Genomic DNA, 19,913 nt, shown 5'->3' with positions numbered 1-19,913 from the left:
CTACGATCACACCACTGCACTCTAGCCTGGGCAACAGAGCAAGATACTGTCTCAAAAAAAATCTTTATCAGATTTTGCCAAAATCCTTTTTAGTTTGCTTCGTAAGCATCTGTCCACTGCTGAGTGTGTATAACCCTGCTGAAAACTAACCGTGGTCTCCTGTTGCATATTCATTCTTTGCTTCTCTTTCCTTCCACGTCTCTATTTTTTCTTCACTGCCCAGAAGAATGAGAGAAATGCTCTTCTTTGAAAAGAAGTCAAACTCTCTCTCTCTTTAGGGCTTCCCCTCTAGTACCTGGTACCCCCATCTATACTTAGGTGTGTTTAGAATTGCTCTTTGGCCTTAAAGCTTCCTGTGGGAAATAAATGTCTTTTCCTAAATGATGTGTATAAAGCTTAGCAGTCTGGCAGGGATACTGGTGAGATGTCAATGCTTAATCTTCCCCAGAGGTCATCATGAATCTTCTGGGTTTAATTTTGGTCTGAGGCAACATGATGGCTAGCCAGATGATGAAAGTTCATGCAACTCTTCCAGTACAGGACAAATATAGCACCCAATCTAATTTGCCTGGTTATAAAGATCCAAGGACTGCTTCTATCTGCAGAGAAACTAGAGTTCTCTGGATAGGAATTTTAAACATTTGCACACTATAGATATCAATGGGTTTAGAGGAATCAAATTTCAAAGACTTGGAGAAACGCCTAGACTTATTTGAGACCTATTAAATTTCTACTTATTTATCCTTATGCGTTCAAAATTTATTTTTCTAAATTCTAAAGGAATAGAAAATGACACACTATGGATTAAGCCTACACTTCACTTACAAATGTGCTGAAGAGCAGTATCTCAAAGGCACCAACTTATTTCCTATTGCTTCTTTGTCTTTTTTTTTTTAAACATTCTTTCTAATGAAGACACAGATATTTTATTAGAGTCTTCTTTGACTTTTAAACTGAGATCTGAAGAAAATAAGCATGTTGAAAGACTAGTTCTTACAGAGGTGAGAATGGTTCTTACAATGACCATCTGGAGTGAGATGTGATGCTGGAGGCCATCTGGTCTACCAGGTTTCTCAGCTGGATTTCTATCCAGGTTTTAGCTGCTTGAAAAGATGGGGACTGCTGGCTGTCCATAGGAACCTGTTCCCATATTTAGTCAACCTTTCAGCCCTACTTGTGGTCAAAGAGATTATAGCTATTGCTCCTTCCTTGCCTATGTGGCCACTTGATCACAGAAGGAAATTAATTGGCCTGGCATGATTTGCCTTTTGAAAAGTCACGTTGGTTTCCACCCAATACTTTGTGCTTTTCAAGTTGATGCTAATTGATTGATGTTAAGTTCTGTATTTTCCTTGTACTGAAGTTAAGCTGACAGGTCTATAATTACCGGGATTGTCCTTTTTCCCTTTTTAAAAAGATGAGCACTTCATTTACCCTTTTTCAGTCTACAGGGACTTTCTTTATCCTTTTGAGTTCTCAAAAATAATCACTAGCAGCTATGTAATAACACCTGCCAATTCCTTAAGTACTCTTCGAAGTATGTCATCAGGCCCTGCTGATTTGCCTAAAGCTGGCTTTTCAAAATACTTTTTAACCATTTTGTTCCCTGTTCTAGTTTGCGCTGACTAGGTTGGCATTGTTCTGATAACTGAATCCCTAATGATTTTTTTTTTTCATTTAAGAACCAAAAAGTCTCACTATCTTTTTTTAATGGAGTTTTTTTCTTTATCGAGAAACTTAAGACTTGGATACATCAAACTGAATTAATTTCCTGGGGAGGGGACCAAAATCCACAATAGGAAAAAGAAGTTAACACTGTCTGGGCCACAGCAGAACCAGAGAATACATTTGTATAGCTGAAAAATTCTAAGTGCTTCATATTTGACCTTTTGATACAGCATGATCTATTAAATTTGTGATAGGTGTTCTTGGTGTTGAGGTCCACAGAACAACATAGGACGTCTGCAAACTTTCAGCTGAATTGCATGAGGGGTTATTTGGCTTTTGAATCAGTTTCTCCTTGTTAACAAGGTAGCAGCAGCAACCATTAGCACAGATGAGGACTAACTAACTTACTTTTTCAGTCATTGTCATGAACTTCTCTTCCTAACTTTGAGGTTAGTGAGATATTTCCTTTGAACTCTAGTTTAGCCTTATATCACTGGATAGGTTTATCTGCTTTTTTTTTTTTTTTTTGAGATGGAGTCTCACTGTGTTGCTGAGGCTGGAGTGAAGTGGCATGCTCTCAGCTCACTGCAACCTCTGTGCCCTGGATGCAAGCGATTCTCCTGCCTCAGCCTCCCGACTGGCTGGGATTATAGGCATCTGCTACCATTCCTGGCTAAGTTTTGCATTTTTAGTAGAGACGGGGTTTCGCCATGTTGGCCAGGCTGATCTCGAACTCCTGACCTCAGGTGATCCACCCACCTCAGCCTCCCAAAGTGCTGGGATTACAGGCGTGAGCCACCGCGCCCGGACTTATCTGTTACTTTTTATGTCTTCTACAAATTGCATTTCTTGTACTTCCTTGTACTAGTAGAACAGAGAACTGTATGTTTAAGTGACATGAATTTTAGATGCATCTTTCTGATGTTGATATTCTTCTCACTAGTGACTTCTGCTTGCCTGAGATTCACTTAAAAAAAAGTATTTTAGAATAATTTTTGATTTACAGAAAAATTGCAAAAGTAGCCCAGAGTTCCCATATGTTCTTCATAGAGCTTTCCCTAAGGCAAACTTCTTAAATAACTGGGTACATTTGTCTAAACTAAGAAATTAATGTTGGAAGATTACTATGAACTATACTTTATTGGATTTCACCAGTTTTTCCGCTAATGTGTTTTCTCTGTTCCAATATCCAATCCAGGATTTCACATTGCATTTAGAAGATTCAGTGAAATATTTTTCTTTCATTCCCAATGATTCAAAATGATACTGTGTAATAATGCCCATCAAGATTCTACCAACTTTACATCTTCAACAAATTACTTTTATCCGCAGGAATCAAACTTGCCTTATATAGCTTTATGCTAAAAATAGTGTCCTCTGTACACTTCAAAGATGAGTTTGGCAATCTGAGCTCTACTGAATATCAGGGCATACACCCTATGCCACCATCAGGGAATGGAGCCTGGGAAAATGCTCAAAAGGCCCTTTCTTTTCTGGTTTGATCATTTTATTATGATATCTCTGTTGTTCTTTTCTCCTTTCACTTTAATTAAGATTCTCTTTTGATTCCTGGGCAGGCCCAGGACTATGGTGAGGCAAGTGAGATGCAAATTTTAAGGAGGTACTCAGTCTCAGGGTGGAGCACATGCAGGTTGGCACCTGAAGAATTTGTGCCCATGAATTTTGCACCTTAGCCACCCCATTTGCTTCACCCTATTTCCTGCTCTGTTCCTGGGATTGGGAGCATAACGTAGTTTTGATTTGCAAGGTCATATCACTCACCCCTTCCCTGCCACTCCTTTTGTTATACATAACATCTAATGTAATATTTTAATCTTTTTGCATAATTGTGGTCGTAAACTCTGATCTCCTGCTTGTTTCCCCAGGTCCTTGTTAGAGAGTAATCAGAATTTCAGAAAGTCCTGGTTTCCCTTTTGTTCCCATATTACATTTCCATGTGGAAGGCAGATCTTAAAGGGATTTTCTGGGCAGATGAGTGTAAGTCTACATCTAATTGTGTATTTGTATGCGTAGTCTGCTATTTAAATTCTGCACTAAGTGCTAGGGGAAAAAAGAGCCCGCTTTAAAGCTTGTTTCAAGCTGTTAGACCTTCTTCTGGGCAATTAGAATAATAAAATGCAATTTAATACCTTTCTCCTTCCAAGTTGCCAGGTACATTTATAAGCCACATGGATTTTCCTGACTGGGGGAATAAGTAAACTCATGACAGCAATGGTGAAAATATCCTAAAATGTTAATATTTAGAAAGAAGTAAATTATGATAATCTTCTTCCTGAGATCCATTTAGGAAACCAGTGGATTTTTCTCTATTTGTGACTTCCTGAGGAAAGCAATGCTTAGAAGATGAAGTAGAAATGCTTTGTTGGTAGTATTTCTAGGGCATTGCAGAGGAACAATTTGTGGTTTCAATAGTGAGGCGGTAAGTTCTGGGAGAACTCTTATAGACGCAATGAAAAGAGGCCAGATCCTTGACCACAAACAGCGAAGAACACAGTGGTGGCTTCACAGCCTACGAGCGGCTAACTTTGGGTGTCCAGCAACAGGTCTGTGCAGCCAGGACCTGCTTTCTGTTTACCAAGAACTCAAGTCACTAAATGGAAATGAAGACCACAAGTAAAGAATTCTTGGAAACCCAAAATGTTTAGAGAACTGTGGGAAAATATCTCCCAGCTGGCTCCCCAGCTTGTGTGGATAAATTTAGAGACTGACTTAAAGACCTTAGATTTAGAGCTTCCAAAGAAAGCAAACCTCAGGCTGAAATGAAATTACCTCAGCTGATGAACAGCCTAGATTCTAGATAAGTATTAGTCCAAAATCAGTCTCAAGAAAGATGCTCATGCCAGGAGGTCTGCATGTTCACACATGCGTAGGATCAGTGCTACTGAGTGTCTTGGCTTGGGCAGCCCTGAAAGCAGGCTCTGTGACAAGGAACTGAGGGTCAAGTAGTAGTTGATGTGGGAGGTGGTCTTAGTAAACTCTGGCTGGGGAGTGGGAGACTGAAGGAAGGGAAGGAAGCAGATAAAAGGTGTGTCTACTCATTGATTGATGGGCATTTGGCTGGTTCCATATTTTTGCATGTGGTGTATATATACAATGGAATACTACTTAGCCATAAAAAGGAGTGAATTAATGGCATTCGCAGCCACCTGGATGGAATTGGAGACTATTATTCTAAGTGAAGTAACTCAGGAATGGGAAACCAAACATCATATGTTCTCACTTATAAGTGGGAGCTATGCTATGAGGATGCAAAAGCATAAGAGTGAAACAATGAACTTTGGGGACTCTGGGGAAGGGTTGGGGGGTGGTGAGGGATAAAAGACTACAAATTGGATTCAGCGTATACTGCTTGGGTGATGGGTGCACCAAAATCTCACAAATCACCGCTAAAGAACTTACTCACGTAACAACAACAACAACAACAACAACAACAACATTGGGTTAAAAAAAAAAAGGTGTGTCATCAAGCCAGGTACCACTGTGAGCAACTGGGCTCAGGTGCATTGAGGAAGTCTGTGAGACAGCATGCCTCGGGTTACCTCTGACGAGGGAGAAAGGAAGGTGGGAGATGTAATCTACCATCTCCTCATCTGACATTGCTTGAAGGTTGCTTCTAGAGGCATTAACTCTTGAGAAACTGAGCTTGTCCTATTATCAGGTTCCTGCATCCAGAAGAAAAGCTTATAGGCAGTAAGACACAGGTGCAGCAATAAAGATCTCTTGCTATCCTGATGCACACTGATACCTTGGAGCAGGTGCGATGGTTTTTATTTTCATGACTTAGAAGTTATTTTTGACTTAGAAGTTTGACTTATTTTTGACTTAGAAGTTTGTCTGAGATCCATAGCAGATGCTGCTCCCCTTGTATCACTATGATCTGATATTTTCAGGGCAACGGGCTGTAAATACAGGTGTGAAAGGCCCGATAAGGAAAACATTGTGCCTAGGATGTACATGACCTTGGAGATAGATGGAAAAATCCTGAAGGCAGGAATGGCATTTTCTGTGTGTGTGTGTGTTGGGGTGTGCGTGTTTAATTCTCTTAATTCTCTCTCATTGCTTGCTCAATAAGTACTCTTGAATGAACAGTGGAAGAACTTTCTATTATTCCCGCCCAAGGGAACAGAGGCAGAAGTCGAGGGAGCAGGGGTGAGCGGCCGCTGCCAAGTCCCTTACGTGGCTGCTGTTCATTGCCTCCTCCATGCAGAGCTGATTGTCCTGCAAGGTCTTCCTCTGTCTCTTGCAGACATCGTGCAGATTCTTGATGTCAACTTGCAGGTTTAACAGCTTGCTGTTCAGGCTGCTCACTTCTCTGTCTCTCTCCCCCGCCTAGGCAGCCAGAAAAACAAAGGCATCAATTATAAGCTATCAAGAAAGTGCTTGCTTTCATTCACTTAACAGGTTGACAGAGACTTGAAATTTGCTGGAAATTTGTCCATCAACCGTTAGCTGTTATTACTCATCCCGTGTAACATTTACACAGTTTCCAATTGCCAGGTGTCTGAGCGCTCTGCATTATTCAGACAATTACTGATTTATATTAATTAATCTTCACCACACTGCTGAGGGTGCACCACAGACAATTCCCCTGTTTTTCAAGAGGAAGTCAGTGCCTAGAATAATTCTAGGCACCTAGTGGACTGTCTATAAATATTAATGGCTCTGCCACTGATGAACATATTGAGATGTCAAATGAACTTGTCAAGACAAGTATAGTGAATCCATGATGGGCTTGATATGGGATTCTGAAGTCTCTTACCTTTCTCTTCTACCCACTAGACTACCAAAAGATCTCCCTCACCTATAAACCCAGTGCTTTTCTTTTTTTTTTGAGATGGAGTCTCGCTTTGTCACCGAGGCTGGAGTGCAGTGGCACAATCTTTGCTCACTGCAAGCTCCGCCTCCCGGGTTCATGCTATTCTCCTGCCTCAGCCTCCCGAGTATCTGGGACTACAGGCACCCGCCACCACTCCAGGCTAATTTTTTTTTTATAGTTTCAGTAGAGATGGGGTTTCACCGGGTTAGCCAGGATGGTCACGATCTCCTGACCTCGTGATCTGCCCACCTCGGCCTCCCAACAGTGCTTTTCTTTAGAGGCATTCACAATGGGAACAAAAGTGAGATCCCTGGGCTGGTGGCTAAGTTCTGTCTTTGTTTATGAGTGAAAAGAATTAGCTAATTGTTGCTAGACGGGGATGGAAAGTAGTGACTGAGATATAAATAGAGTGTGTGAGGCATAGTAACTTGGGTGGGGGTGCGGGTGCAGAGCTGCTGTAGGAGGGTGGGGCTTTATCACACCAGGATGCCACCTCCACTCCCAGAGTTGTGGGTGGTAATGGTGTGAAAAGGAATGAGGAAGAAGTCCTGTGTGAACCTGTGTAGTGCTTCAGTTCTGTCACTGTGCTGGTTTTCTACAATGCTCATGAGCACAGGTGTTACTGCTGCTGAGTTTTAAATCTAGGAACTGAGGCTGGTTCTTTCATGGTAAGTACATGGTTTGGCTCCGTGTCCCCACCCACATCTCATCTCAAATTGTAATCCTCACGTGTTGAGGGAGGGACCTGGTGGGAGGTGATTGGGTCATGGGGGTGGTTTCTCCCATGCTGTTCTTATAATAGTGAGTGAGTTCTTACAAGTTTAAAAGTGTGGCACTTCCCCTCACTGTCTCTCTCCTGCTGCCATGTAAGATGTGCCTTGCTTCCCCTTTGCCTTCTGCTATGATTGTAAGTTTCCCGAGGCCTCCCCAGCTATGTGGAACTGTGAATCAGTTAAACCTCCTTTCCTGATAAATTACTCAGCCTCCAGTAGTTCTTTATAGCAGTGTGAAAATGGACTAATACAGTACTTATCTCTTAGGTTAGATTACCAAGAGGGTTCTTAAGTGAGGATTCATGGCATCTATTAAAGAAACACTCCCAAGAAAAACCAGCATGGAAGAAGGGGAAGCAGGATAGGGAAGGGGTAAAAACCAAGTACAGGTATATTTTCAGAGAATCCTGTGGGCAGTAATTTTAGCCTGCTCATATAGGAAACTCTGGAATATAAGCTCCACCTTAGAGTCTGTCCTGACTGGTGTCAGTGAAAGCTGGGCTGTCAAACTCAGCATCAGTCAGTCAATGGCCAATGGCCATCCCATGGGTTATAAGCAACTAAGAACTTCCAGCTCTCTGCCCCTGTAGGCAGTGACTTCAGTAGTCTAAAGACAATTCTTCTAAGAGAGTTACAGCTGCAAAAGTGTGCAGTAGGCAGGGGATAGGTGCATAGAAATAGTGAAGGGAACTAAGTCACAGTGCCCAAGATCTCACATCTGGTTAGTAGTAGGGCCAGGAGAGCACGTTCTTCCTGACCCTGTAGCTGGTGCTGTGCCATCATATCCGACTGACTGGTTTGTCTTTTGAAATATATGAGCTGCATAACATACATTCCCAGAGGAACTGGAGACCTGATATGAGCATCGTAAATCAAGCCTTACTGGATAGGTCAGTTTAAAGGACCCCTACACAAGGCCGAGGGGGGCCGGAGGACAACGGTGAGAATCGGACATTGCAATGTCAGAGTATTCGGAATTCAGAAGGTTTCCCAGAACTGCTGCTGTCTCCGCTGATTTATTTCTTCATTTCCATTTAGTACCTGGATTTTTTTTAACCACTTTACAGTTTAATTAGGTTAACGGCATGGCTCTGTCATTAAAAGGATTTCATTATCTCAAAACTCTCCCTCCTCCTCTCTTGCTCCCATCCTTCGTTCCTTATTTCCAGAAAAATAACAGTGGATGTCAACTGTCCTAAGCATGTAATTACCATTAAGACAATCACCAGGGACTCTCTTAAGAGAGTATGTGTAGAGTGGCCTTAAAAAACGGTGTACAGACACTGTTTTCTAACTTGGAAACAAAATGCTTAACTCGATAAAGAGTGGTAGTTTGATTCTGGTGCTTTGGATCCCTTTCCTGTGGTTACCACACTGGGAATAGGGTATGGAGCCTCTCCAGGAAGTGAGACCCTGAGGAACCTCTTCACTCTGGCCACAGGACTGTCTTTCTTTGGCATCTACGAGCAATTTAGGTGACAACAAGATGCCTGCTCCACAAGAGAGCCAAATACCCTATACTCTTGCCTTGGTGCTGAATATATGTGTCTTAAGGCAGGGACCCTGGCAGCAGATTGTTCCCCATGGAGACTAGTACACTGAAGGCTCACTAACAAAATACCAATGATACACACTTGAGTTTCTCTAAATTAAAAGTTAAGTGCTCTCTCTCAGGCCAATAAAAATATCCTTTCTTCCTCCAGTTTTGGATGTCCTCTGAGTAGAAGGCCTGATAGCCCAATTCTTTTGCACCACCAGAAGTTCAGAATTGGATCTTCAATGTAGATGATCTCATCTAATTTGTACATTTAGCATTGGCTCAGAGTCTCTGAGAAAATGTCTTCATTCATGAAACAAGGTTTGGAATAAATCATCTTTCTTTGAACATTCCTTAAACCAGTTGAATAACAAATATGTTTTGATGGATGTCAAGTGAAATTCACTTTTGAAAACAAAACTTAACCATTCACTCCGGAAACCAAATTACAAAGAGGTTTTGATGCATCAGAAAAGGAGTAAAAATGCTGGGAGAGTCATCAGGTGATTTCCAGAACCATGTTCAATTTTTAATTATAGGGAGTTATTAGAAAAGGCTGTGCTCACCTCAGAACCCCAGAAAAGCCAATGTTTCTGGGGTCTCAGTGAACCTAATTTCTTGCTAGTATCTCACACAGATATTAGCTGTAAACTATTTATAATCCTATCTACTTTATGAAGGCTAAATCCCAGGCAGATGCCTTTTGAGTATCAACATGCAATAGGGATAGATTTAATCTGACATTTCATCAATCATAGCTCTGTAACCATTACTGGGGCATGAGATGAACCGAGAGTCATAATGTTGACCCTCAGGCACCATCTGATCCTGTCCTGGATCTGAAGTCATTAACAATGGCTGAAATCACAAGTCTCCGCTGCCAGGTGAGTTTTCATTTACATAAGTCATGTACTTAGTTACCTGGTTTCTCTTATATAAGGTTGGAACCTGGTCACTCGGCTTTGAAACATATGACAGCAGCAGCAGCTATCAACTGACAGGCAAAATGATGAGTGCTGATACTGCAGTGGCTACCATATTCATGATAACTATTAGAAAATAGGTTATTTACTGAAGCAAATTTTCTGTATTGATTAAATGGGTCTTTTGTCAAAAAGCATGGTATCTCAAACATATATTTCAAAACAGGAGAAGACATTTTGCTCTAGGTTTCCAAGTATTGACAGTCTCAAGCTTCTTCTTGGGGGAAGCTAATGTTAAATTGAAGCTTGTGATTCAGTAGCATTTTCAGAGCCCAAGAGCACTGAAAAGATTCAAAATGGCAGCATTCCCAGGGATTTGGCATTTCAACATGAAAATCCAGAGTAATTTAGGATTCAACCAATAACACCATAAAGGTCATCATCTTTGGGATATTATCTTATTTGTCTGAGGATAAGGACAAATCTTCAATAATCAATGGGAAACCACTTTTAACCACCACTAATATCACAACCATTCAATTTATGGTGAGAGTCATGCCTTAAGAATCACGAAACCTTAAAAACTAACATTGATTCAGGAATTTTTACATTTTACTTGTGTAATAGTAGAGTTTACAGTTATCTGCAGTAATTTTAAACACTATTATTGATATTACTGACTTGATTACCAGTTGACTTTTCCATTTATAGAAATATTACAGTTCTTGCATTACTTATGATGGAAATGAATGGGTACTTATACAAGGTTTTGCCTGTGAACAAACATTTAGAACCAATTATGTTCATATACTGAAGAGTGACTGTATTTTATGGTGTTCTAAATTCTTTAAAAATTGGTGTATACCTATGTAACAAATCTGCACATTCTGCACATGTATCCCAGAACTTAAAGTATAATAAAAAAGATTAAAAAAAGAAAACATTATGAAATGTAAGAAGGCTAAACACACATACACACACACACACACACACACACTTAGATTAACAAATTAAAAAAGATATCTGAGAGATTCCCTTATCACTTGTGTATTCATTAACAAGTTATTTAACTTCTGTGGCTACATTTCCCTATGTATAAAATAGAGATAATTATAGTTTCCTTAAGGTTGTTGTGATGATTAAATGCATTGGTAGATACAACGTACTTAGAATACTGTCTGACACATATTGTGGAAGGCTAGATTAGTGTTTGCCATAAAAACAAAATTGGCCATAAGTATACAGTGTAGGATACACATGACATATGGTGGAGGTGAGCCACCTATGGAACGTGGGCTGATTTTTATTGGCACCTGGGCAATTTTCACAGACTTTTCACTATCATATCATTTGAGAAATTATTCTACCAAGAAGGTAAGCTCCATGAGAGTAGGGATCTTTGTCTATTTTGTTCACTGCTTTATTCCCAGCTCCTAGAACAATGAATGCCTGGCACATTGAAGGAGATCCAAAGATATAAGTTAAATGAAGAAATAGCCTTCTAGAAAATCCATACCAGATCCTTGTTCCCCACAGAACTGGTATCAAGTTCTGTATGGCTCCAGTAATGCAGCAGGAAAGGAGTGGACTGCCTGTTTCAGAATCTGCTCACCTCTTGGTAGGAGGTCTGTTAAAAAGCATGTGGTACGTGGGACAATCCTTTACTCATCAAAACAGTCCCCTTAAATCCTTTCCGAAACAAGGTAGGGCATACATAAACATAGTTTGTTGCTGTTGTCGTTGTTTTTGTGACAGGGTCTTTGTCGCCCCAACTGGAATGCACTGGTGTGATCATGGCTCACTGCAGCTTCAACCTCCCAGGCTCAAGTGATCCACTTGCCTTAGCCTCCCGAGTGGCTGGGACCAAAAGAGCATGCCACCACACCTGGCTAATTTTTTTTTTTTTTTTTTGTAGAGACAGGGGTCTTACCGTGTTGCCGAGGCTGGTCTTAAACTCTGGGGCTCAAGCGATCCTCCTGCCTTGGCTTCCCAAAGTGCTGGGATTACAGGTTTGAGTCACTGCGCCTGACCCCATAAACACAGTTTGACCAAAAGATTAAACTAATCAGACACTCCATCTTCATATCATTCCATATAAAGAGAGAATGTTAGCAACAATAGTTAATATCAATTAAATACTTTCTACATGCACTACCGTTGCTAATCCTCATACCAAGTCTTTGGAATAGGTGATCATCATTCATATTTTCTAGATAAAGCAAAGGAAACTTAAAGTAGGCAAAAAACTCAGTATCATACTGCTGATAGATATGGACCCAGACCCACCCAGCTCAAGTCTGGGCTCTTAAACACGATGCTCTGCTGCCCACCTCTGTCCATGATATTTTGTGATGCTTATTACTGGAATTTTGAATAATAAAACATGAAAAAAAGTCCCTTGTAATGAATATTCAACTCCATGTATGTAGAGGAGCTAGGAGCCTTACCTCATCTTTCATTTCCTTGGCAGCTCTCAGTTCTCCTTTAACCTTTAGTATTTTCTGAGCTTTGTTATAAACCTGAAAAAGTCCAAGTATTTAAGATGGAAAAAGTATAAATGAGCCTGCCCTTTAAAGATTTTCCCAGCTGGATCTAGGCCCTCAGCAAGAGGTTTGGAAAATTTTCCTGAACTGTTAGCAATACCCATTTGCCTACCCATCTGTTTGTGTTTTCAAAAGTGTGTTAAAACCTCCAGATGGTAGGACCATGGTTTTACATCTTTTCCAGAAAACCATTATTTGGTGAACCAAACAGTTTCTGAATTCACCCTTCTTGGAAAGCAAAAAGTCTGAATCGAGTTTACTTTTTGGATTTCTATGTACTCTATGGCTCAGATATAGTTAACATTATGTACTTACTGTGAACCAGACATGGTGTGCATGACCCAACTTCATTCTCACATGAACCCTGGGAGGCAGGGACTACTACTATCCTCATTTATAGACAAGGAAACTGAGGCCCAGAGAGGCTAAGTGACTTACCCAAGGTCACAAAGGCTCTCTTACTACTCTATGAGGAGCTTCCATTAATTTTGTAACTATTCATATGAAATATCTGATGATGTGATGTTTTTTAAGCATCAGTTTGTTATAATGTTGATGCTCATAAAGTTAGGAAACCTGTGAAGTGCTGAGACTTATCTAGCTAGAAAGCCTCCAAGGAAACCAAAGGTCTTTGCACATGTATGTATGTGTAAGTACAGGATGATGCATTTGAGGTCATAATGCACTGAGCTTATTAAAATTATCTCATTCATTCTGTTTTTAACCCTAAGAATAGAAGAATTTCCACCAGGAACTTACCTGCAGAATAGCTCAAGGAATAAGAAGCTATTAAAATACTCATCTTTTGTAATAAACCACATCCCCTATCCCTAATATAAGCCAAGAGGAAGAAAGAATGTTGGTGATGTGTGGAATCTGGAATGTTTTATGGAGCTGAATTCTGATTTCCTGCATTGTGTACCCTCTGAAGTCTTCATGCACAGAGGTGTGTCGTGGGAATGGAGGTGTGGCTCAGGCTCACCTGGTGGGGACAGGCTAGGTGGTGGTGTAGCAACAAACAACCCCCAAGTCTCAGTGGCTTACAACTGTGAAGGTTTATTTTTTACTCTTGCTACATGTCCTTTATGAGTCAGCTGGGGCTCTGCTCCACATCGTCCTCAGTCTCCTCGTAGTCCTCAGCTGGTGGAACTTCTATTATCTAGTATGTTACCTGTTGCCATGGTAGCAGAAAGGGAACTTGGTGAATCACCTACTGGTTCTTAAAGTGGAAGTGAAACACTTTGCTTCTGCTCACATTTCATTAGCCAAACAAGTCACATGGCCATGCCTAACTTCTTCCTTTATCTCCCCAAAGAAATACAGGCATATGTCAGAGAGATTGTGGGTTCGGTTTCTGACCACCAAAATGAAGCAAATATCTTAATGAGGCAAGTCACACAAATGTCTTGGTTTCTCAGCGCATAGAAAACTTATGTTTACACTATATTGTGGTCTACTAAGTGTGCAATAGTATTATGTCTAAGAAAACAAGGTGCATAACTTAATTAAAAATACTTCATTGCTAAAAAATGCTGAGGTGGACACAAGGGAGCACATGCTGTTGGAAAAATGGCGCCATTAGACTTGCTTGATGCAGGATTGCTACAAACTTTCTATTTGTTAAAAATGCAATATTTGTGAAGCACCGTAAAGTAAAGAGCAATAACACAAGGTATGCCTGTATTGGCGACCATCACAAATGACTTCCATACTAGTCAAGCAAGATTAAAAATAGCGTGGCATAAAACAACACTAAACAGGGTTCTAGGCTACCAAGCTTCTGAACCTGGTTCAGCAGCTCACTGGAGGAGTGGCCTTTGGAAAGGCCTTCATATCTCTGCACCTTCATTTCTGCTTCTGTAAACTAGGAAGCTGTAATAAATGGCCTTTAGAAGTCTTTCCTAGCTTTCAAGTTCACCGTTTCAGTGCTCTACCATGATGGACATCTTTCTGTAGGAGGAACTATGAACTCAGCCCAAGTATCATACAAAAAGTTGTAACAGAACAAATGTATCCTTGAGAATCATACTTCTTTGCAGGCAAGCCCACCGGATAGTCAGGAGATGATTCTGAAATCAAATGAAATCTTGTCCAAAAGACAGAAAACTTATTTTCTAGATTGTGATGGTTTCATCTACTGTGGAGTTACACAGCTGTAGTTGCAAGAGCCAAGAACATTTCAAAGAAAAATAGAAGGCATAGGTTCTAATATTTGCATGAAAGTATACTGAATTTACTAAGTAAGGTAAAAAGAAAAAAAGAGAGCTGGAGTTTGTTGCATGATGGAGACATCAGAATCTTGAGTCATTAACAATAGCAGCGGGCAGTTTGGAAGGGCTTATGATGAAAAAACTGGAAGTGTTATATGATAAGTTTTTGATGCATTTGACAGTAATGTTTGCCAGATGGATAGGGAAGAGTGCTTTGGGGGAGCCCCACAGGCTTTACGAAATGCTCATGGGAATGTTCACAGTGCTGTCTGACTGAGGAGTGTGGCTGGACAGATACTGTGTGGAGGAAGGGCTCATCCCAGAGGGAGGGACTCTCTACCAGATCCCCGGTTACTGACTCTCTGAAGCCAGGACTTTGCTCATGTCTCTCTCCTCTCAAACCTTTGTTCTTACAAAGATGCCTCCTGCCTCTCTGTTGAGACCTTTATTTCTTCATGCCTTTTCTGCTGCCATCTGCCCAGGGAACTCCTTTCTTGTATTCAAAACTCCTGCCATCTGCTTTTTCAAAGTAGGCCTTCTCTTGGTGACAGCTGTGCCTAAGAAAAGTGATTGTAGTGAAAACAAAAACTTGGTCAGAGCTTCTAGTGATGTTTTGTGCCTCCCCTCAGTCCACTCTCAGAGCACCTTGCAGATTCCAAAGAAACACCTAACACCACACCTCAAACGGGTGACTAAGGCAGCAAGTATCAAGTTAGGTGTGCAAAAAGAGAAAATACATATTTCTATTACTCAGTGTTTTTGTTAAGCTCCATTTTCACCAAATGGCAGAAAACATAATCTTAGTTATTTCTGAGAAAGCACCATGACTTTCAGGTGAAAAATGAATCGGTTCATGATTCCCTCACAGTTCATGATTCCCTCAACCTCTTTAAGACCTGTCCAGAGTCCACCTAAGATTCTGAGGTCCCAGTTTGGATCCTGGCACCAGGGGAAGCTTCTGGTCCATGGTCATGGGCATCTCTCCCAGCTAGAGTGTGCTGAGGTGTCATTGTCCTGGTCAGTAGGCCACATGTATTAATATTAGTCTGTTCTCACATTGCTATATGGAAATAACCAAAACTGGGTAACTTATTAAAAAAAGAAGTTTAATTGACTCACAGTTCTGCATGGCTGGGGAGGCCTCAGGAAACTTACAATCATGGCAGACGGCACCTCTTTACAAGGCGGCAGGAGAGAGAATGAGTGCCAGCAGGGGAAATGCCAGACGCTTATAAAACCATCAAATCTCATAAGAACTCATTCACCATCACAAGAACAGCATGGGGGAAAACACCCCATGATTCAGTCACCTCCCACCAGCTCCCTGTCACAACACATGGGGATTGTGGGATTACAATTCAAGATGACAAAGCCAAATCATATCACCTTATATCCTGTGTCTTCCTCATCCTAAGGGCTTTTGGGTCGCCTGGCCCTTCCTCATCCTTTGAAGATGTTCCTCCCTGTTCCCCATGAAGACACAAACACGTGCACACACGCACCACACATACATACACACACACCACACGTGAGTGGTTTCAGACCATCTTTTAGATCTGTCCTATCAGCATTCTATATTATACCTTGAAAGGTACTGAGAGAAAGGGGACATGATATTCACTTTCCTGGTTTTGATCAAAAGTCCCTCTGCCGTTGGATTGCTAAACCTATCTGGGAATCTATTGTTTTCCCTCCCTTCTGCCCCATTTCATAGATCTCACCAGGGTCTAATTCTCCTGCTTACGTTCTATTCCTCCTCTTTCCTAACTCAGAGGGTGTTTGTTTAGTTTTGGAGAGAGGATCAAAAAGGGGTACAAGTGAACAAGTTCTTTGAAGTGCAGTTTGAGCAGGCCAGGATGTGAAACATATCAGTTAGTACTTCACATACCACCTGTCCACGTTAGGTTACACAAATGCTGTAATCACAGATTGCTAATTTTGACTCCCTCCCCAAGGAACTGGTAACTGCCTGGGTATATGTTTAACTCCTGGCCTCATGGTGACATTGTTGCTCTAAGGAACACCGACTATTCCTTTTCCTTCATGGCCGGGATGGAAGAATATCAAGGATCTCTTTTTCCTAATCTAAAACATGTTTCTGGGTTTTCAAGGAAAGATGCTTTTTTGGTTTAAAATTAAAGCTATCTTTATGGGATAATACAAACTAACTTAGGCTTACCTATACTAAGCCATAAGTCTTTCCTTTACTTATGCTGGGCTTTAGATTTTTCTTCAATGTTCTATCTCTTACCAATGAAAAAAGCGTGATGAATCTTAGAGCTCTTCATTATTGAAATGATGAGAAGGTGCTCAACATTTTCTCTATTTTTAAAAATATGTGAGCCCCATGAACAGACAGGGATGCTTATTGGATACTAAATTATTTCTATCCAGAATGTACAATTGCAGCCAATGTGCAGAGGCTTTTTGGCATGAAGAGAGTTCGTCTTTTGAATCCAAACCCAGTTCTAAAGGAGAAAATCCCTGGTAGTGTAGGGCATAACCAGTAGGGGGAGAAGGTATGAGGAGATGATGTTGGAGATGGTTTTGCCAGGGTTTGGGGTTCTGCAGAGTAACAGTGAATAGGAACCTGACACCAATGTCACTGACTGAGCCATAGTCCAATTCCAGGACTGAGGTTCTTCTGGAGAGAAAGTAGGGCTAATTGGGTCCTCCCAGAAAAAGGCTTTTGGATGACAGAAGAAATGAGGGGCCAGGAGGAGCAGGAGAAGGAATCCAGGATTTATGAGACTCACTGTCCTAGATGAAAACCTCTCCCCCGGCTCTCTCCTTTACTACCTTTCACAGAGGCTGTTCGTTGTCTGTCCCAACATCCATATTCATCCATACTCTTTATTTTCCTTAGTAACAGATGCTCATTTTATTGGGATGCTCAGGCACTCATCTAAAAGACTCTATCTCCTAGCCTCTCTTGCAGCTAGGTATGATTATGTGTCTAAGGTTTGGTCAACGAGACATACAAGGAAGTATTGTAGAGACGTCCATGAAATCTTCTTAAAGAGAAGTAGTGCACAGCTCTTTGCTCTTCCCACCTTTCTAATGGCTTGCAATGCTGATTTAGTGCCTGGTGTTCCAGCAGCCATCTGGAACATGAGGCCCTAATGCTATGGAACCACCATTGTCAGCCCTGGATAGAAAGAGCAATATCTATCTTGCTTAAGTCATGATTTTGTTTTTAATTTTTCTGTTTCATACACCTGAATCTAATGCAAGCTGACACTGACAAAACACCCTTATTTAAGTTACTCTCAGAGATCTCTCTCTACAACTCACTCACCATTTCTAGTACCTCCACTAGTTGCTTTTACTCTACATTTCGGAACCCCTTTTCATTATGGACCAGCTCTTTGGTGATTCCACAGATAGGTTTCTCAAATGCCCCTTCCCTTCCTCGACTTGCCTTGGTTTTCTCTCGAGACATCAGTTCTTTGTTTTCACTTTCTCCTTCTCCACTTGCTGTATGGAGTAGAAAGAGCCAGGGTCAGGGAGAGAGGAACATCTCAGCCCTCCCACTGCCACCACCATTACTCCCATGCCATTTTAGAAAATTTCCCATTTTGAAGTACACAGTCACTTAATCTTTGTTGCCATTATCATTGACTGACATGGAGCAAATTCTCCCATTTGGTTGCTCTTTCCTTCTTTATGAGATATATTCTTTCTGCCTGTCAAAAGTCACACATCTTCAAGACCCAATCCAATTGCCATTTCTTTCACCTTCCCTAAACTACATGTCACATGAACTCTTGTATGGCAGCTACTATATGCCAGGCAGTGTTCTGAACATAAAATAACAGAGCTAATCCTCACAGCAGCCTTGCCAGGTGTGTACTCTTCCCCCCTTACAGCCCTTTTCCTATACCTCTTTTAACACAACGATCTGCCTTTATTATGGTTGTTTGTGATTCGCCTTGTCTCTCCCCAAAGGTAGCAGTGACGTATTCTGGTGAAAGAATAGGAACACACAGGCCTTTTTGAAATAATTTTAGATTTCCAGAAAGTTGCAAAAATAGTACAGAGAGTTCCTGTATACCCTTTCCGTAGTTTCCCCAGTATTAACATCTCACATGATGATACAATGATCAAAACTAAGAAATTAACACGGGTCCAAAACTATGAACAAAACTATGTACTTTGTTAGTATGTCACCAATTTTTCACTAATGTCCTTTTTCTATTCTAGGATCTGATCCAGTATTCCATATTGCATTTAGTTGTCTTAGGTCTTTAGACTCCACTAATCTATGATAGTTCCTCAGTCTTTCCTTGTCCTCCATGACTTGGACACTTTTAAACAGTACTGGAAAGTTATTTCATAGAATGCCCCTTAATTTGAATTTTAAACAGTACTGGAAAGTTATTTCATAGAATGCCCCTTAATTTGAATTTGCCTGATTTTTTTTTTTTTTCTTTTTGAGATAGGGTCTTACTTTGTTGCCCAGGCTGGAGTGCAGTAGTGTCATCACAGCTCACCACAACCTGGACTTCCCAGGCTCAAGCAATACTCCCACTTTAGCCTCCCAAGTAGCTGGGGCTACAGGCACTCACCACCATGCCTGGCTAATTTTTGTATTTTTTTGTAGAGACAGGGTTTTGCCAAGGCTGGTCTCAAACTCCTGAGCTCAAGTGATCTGGCTGCTTTGGCTTCCCAAAGTGCCTGATGTTTTTCTGTGCTGAGATTGAGGCTGTGCATTTTGGGCAAGTGTATAATACACCTTCTTAGTATATCATGTCAGGGGATACATGATATCCATGCATCTTATCCCTGATGACGTTGGCCTTGGTCACTTGGTTATGCTGGTGTCTACTGGGTTTATCTACTATAAAGTTATTATTTTTCCCCATTATAATTAATAAATATCTTGAGGGAGATACTTTGAGAGTATACAAATATCCTGTTGTTCTTTAAACTGTCACCTGCTATCTTTAGTAAGGTGGATCTCACTTGCAATAATTATTACAGTAGTATCTACTGGGGGTCTTCTTTTTCCTTTGTTTCTTTTACATTTATTCACTGGAATTCTTCTGTAAGAAACAGCTGCTCTTTCTCACCCATTTAAATAATGTTTTGTTTACATCACTATGAACTCATGGATATCTATTATATGGGCTATAATCTAATACTGTTATTTATTTTGTTGCTCAAACATTCCAGCTTTGGCCAACGGGAGCTCTTTCAGGTTGGTTCCTGGGCCCTTTCAAAAATATCCATTCTTAAGCGCATCCTTCCTTTTGGGTACAAGATGCTCCAGGTTCATCTTATACTTTTCCCTGCCTCAGCCACTTCTTCATGGAGTCAGGGCTCACATTTTGACTCAGGTTAACTTCTCTGAGTCTCAGTTTCCTCATTTAGAAACAACTGGAACAATAATACCTACCTTACAGGGTTGATATGGGGATTA

General features: G+C 40.9%; 1 protein-coding gene across 1 annotated transcript in view; it reads right to left on the bottom strand.

Annotated features, from left to right (window-relative positions):
* PMFBP1 (polyamine modulated factor 1 binding protein 1) overlaps positions 1 to 13,142 on the bottom strand; it is a 54,317-nt gene extending 41,175 nt beyond the window's left edge. Inside the window, exons 1-3 of the mRNA XM_023210313.2 lie at positions 13,041 to 13,142; positions 12,186 to 12,257; positions 5,866 to 6,018 (exon numbers count right to left, since the gene is read on the bottom strand). Coding sequence (XP_023066081.1) covers positions 5,866 to 6,018; positions 12,186 to 12,197 — 165 coding nt within the window. The 5' untranslated portion in view covers positions 12,198 to 12,257; positions 13,041 to 13,142. The remainder of the gene's footprint in view (positions 1 to 5,865; positions 6,019 to 12,185; positions 12,258 to 13,040) is intronic.
* Between the last annotated feature and the right edge of the window lie 6,771 nt (positions 13,143 to 19,913).

The sequence above is a fragment of the Piliocolobus tephrosceles genome, chromosome 17 (genome assembly GCF_002776525.5).
Source record: "Piliocolobus tephrosceles isolate RC106 chromosome 17, ASM277652v3, whole genome shotgun sequence".
In the NCBI taxonomy this organism is placed as follows: domain Eukaryota; kingdom Metazoa; phylum Chordata; class Mammalia; order Primates; family Cercopithecidae; genus Piliocolobus; species Piliocolobus tephrosceles.
The sequence above is the reverse complement of the archived record's forward strand: the minus strand, read 5'-3'. Positions and strand labels throughout refer to the sequence as shown.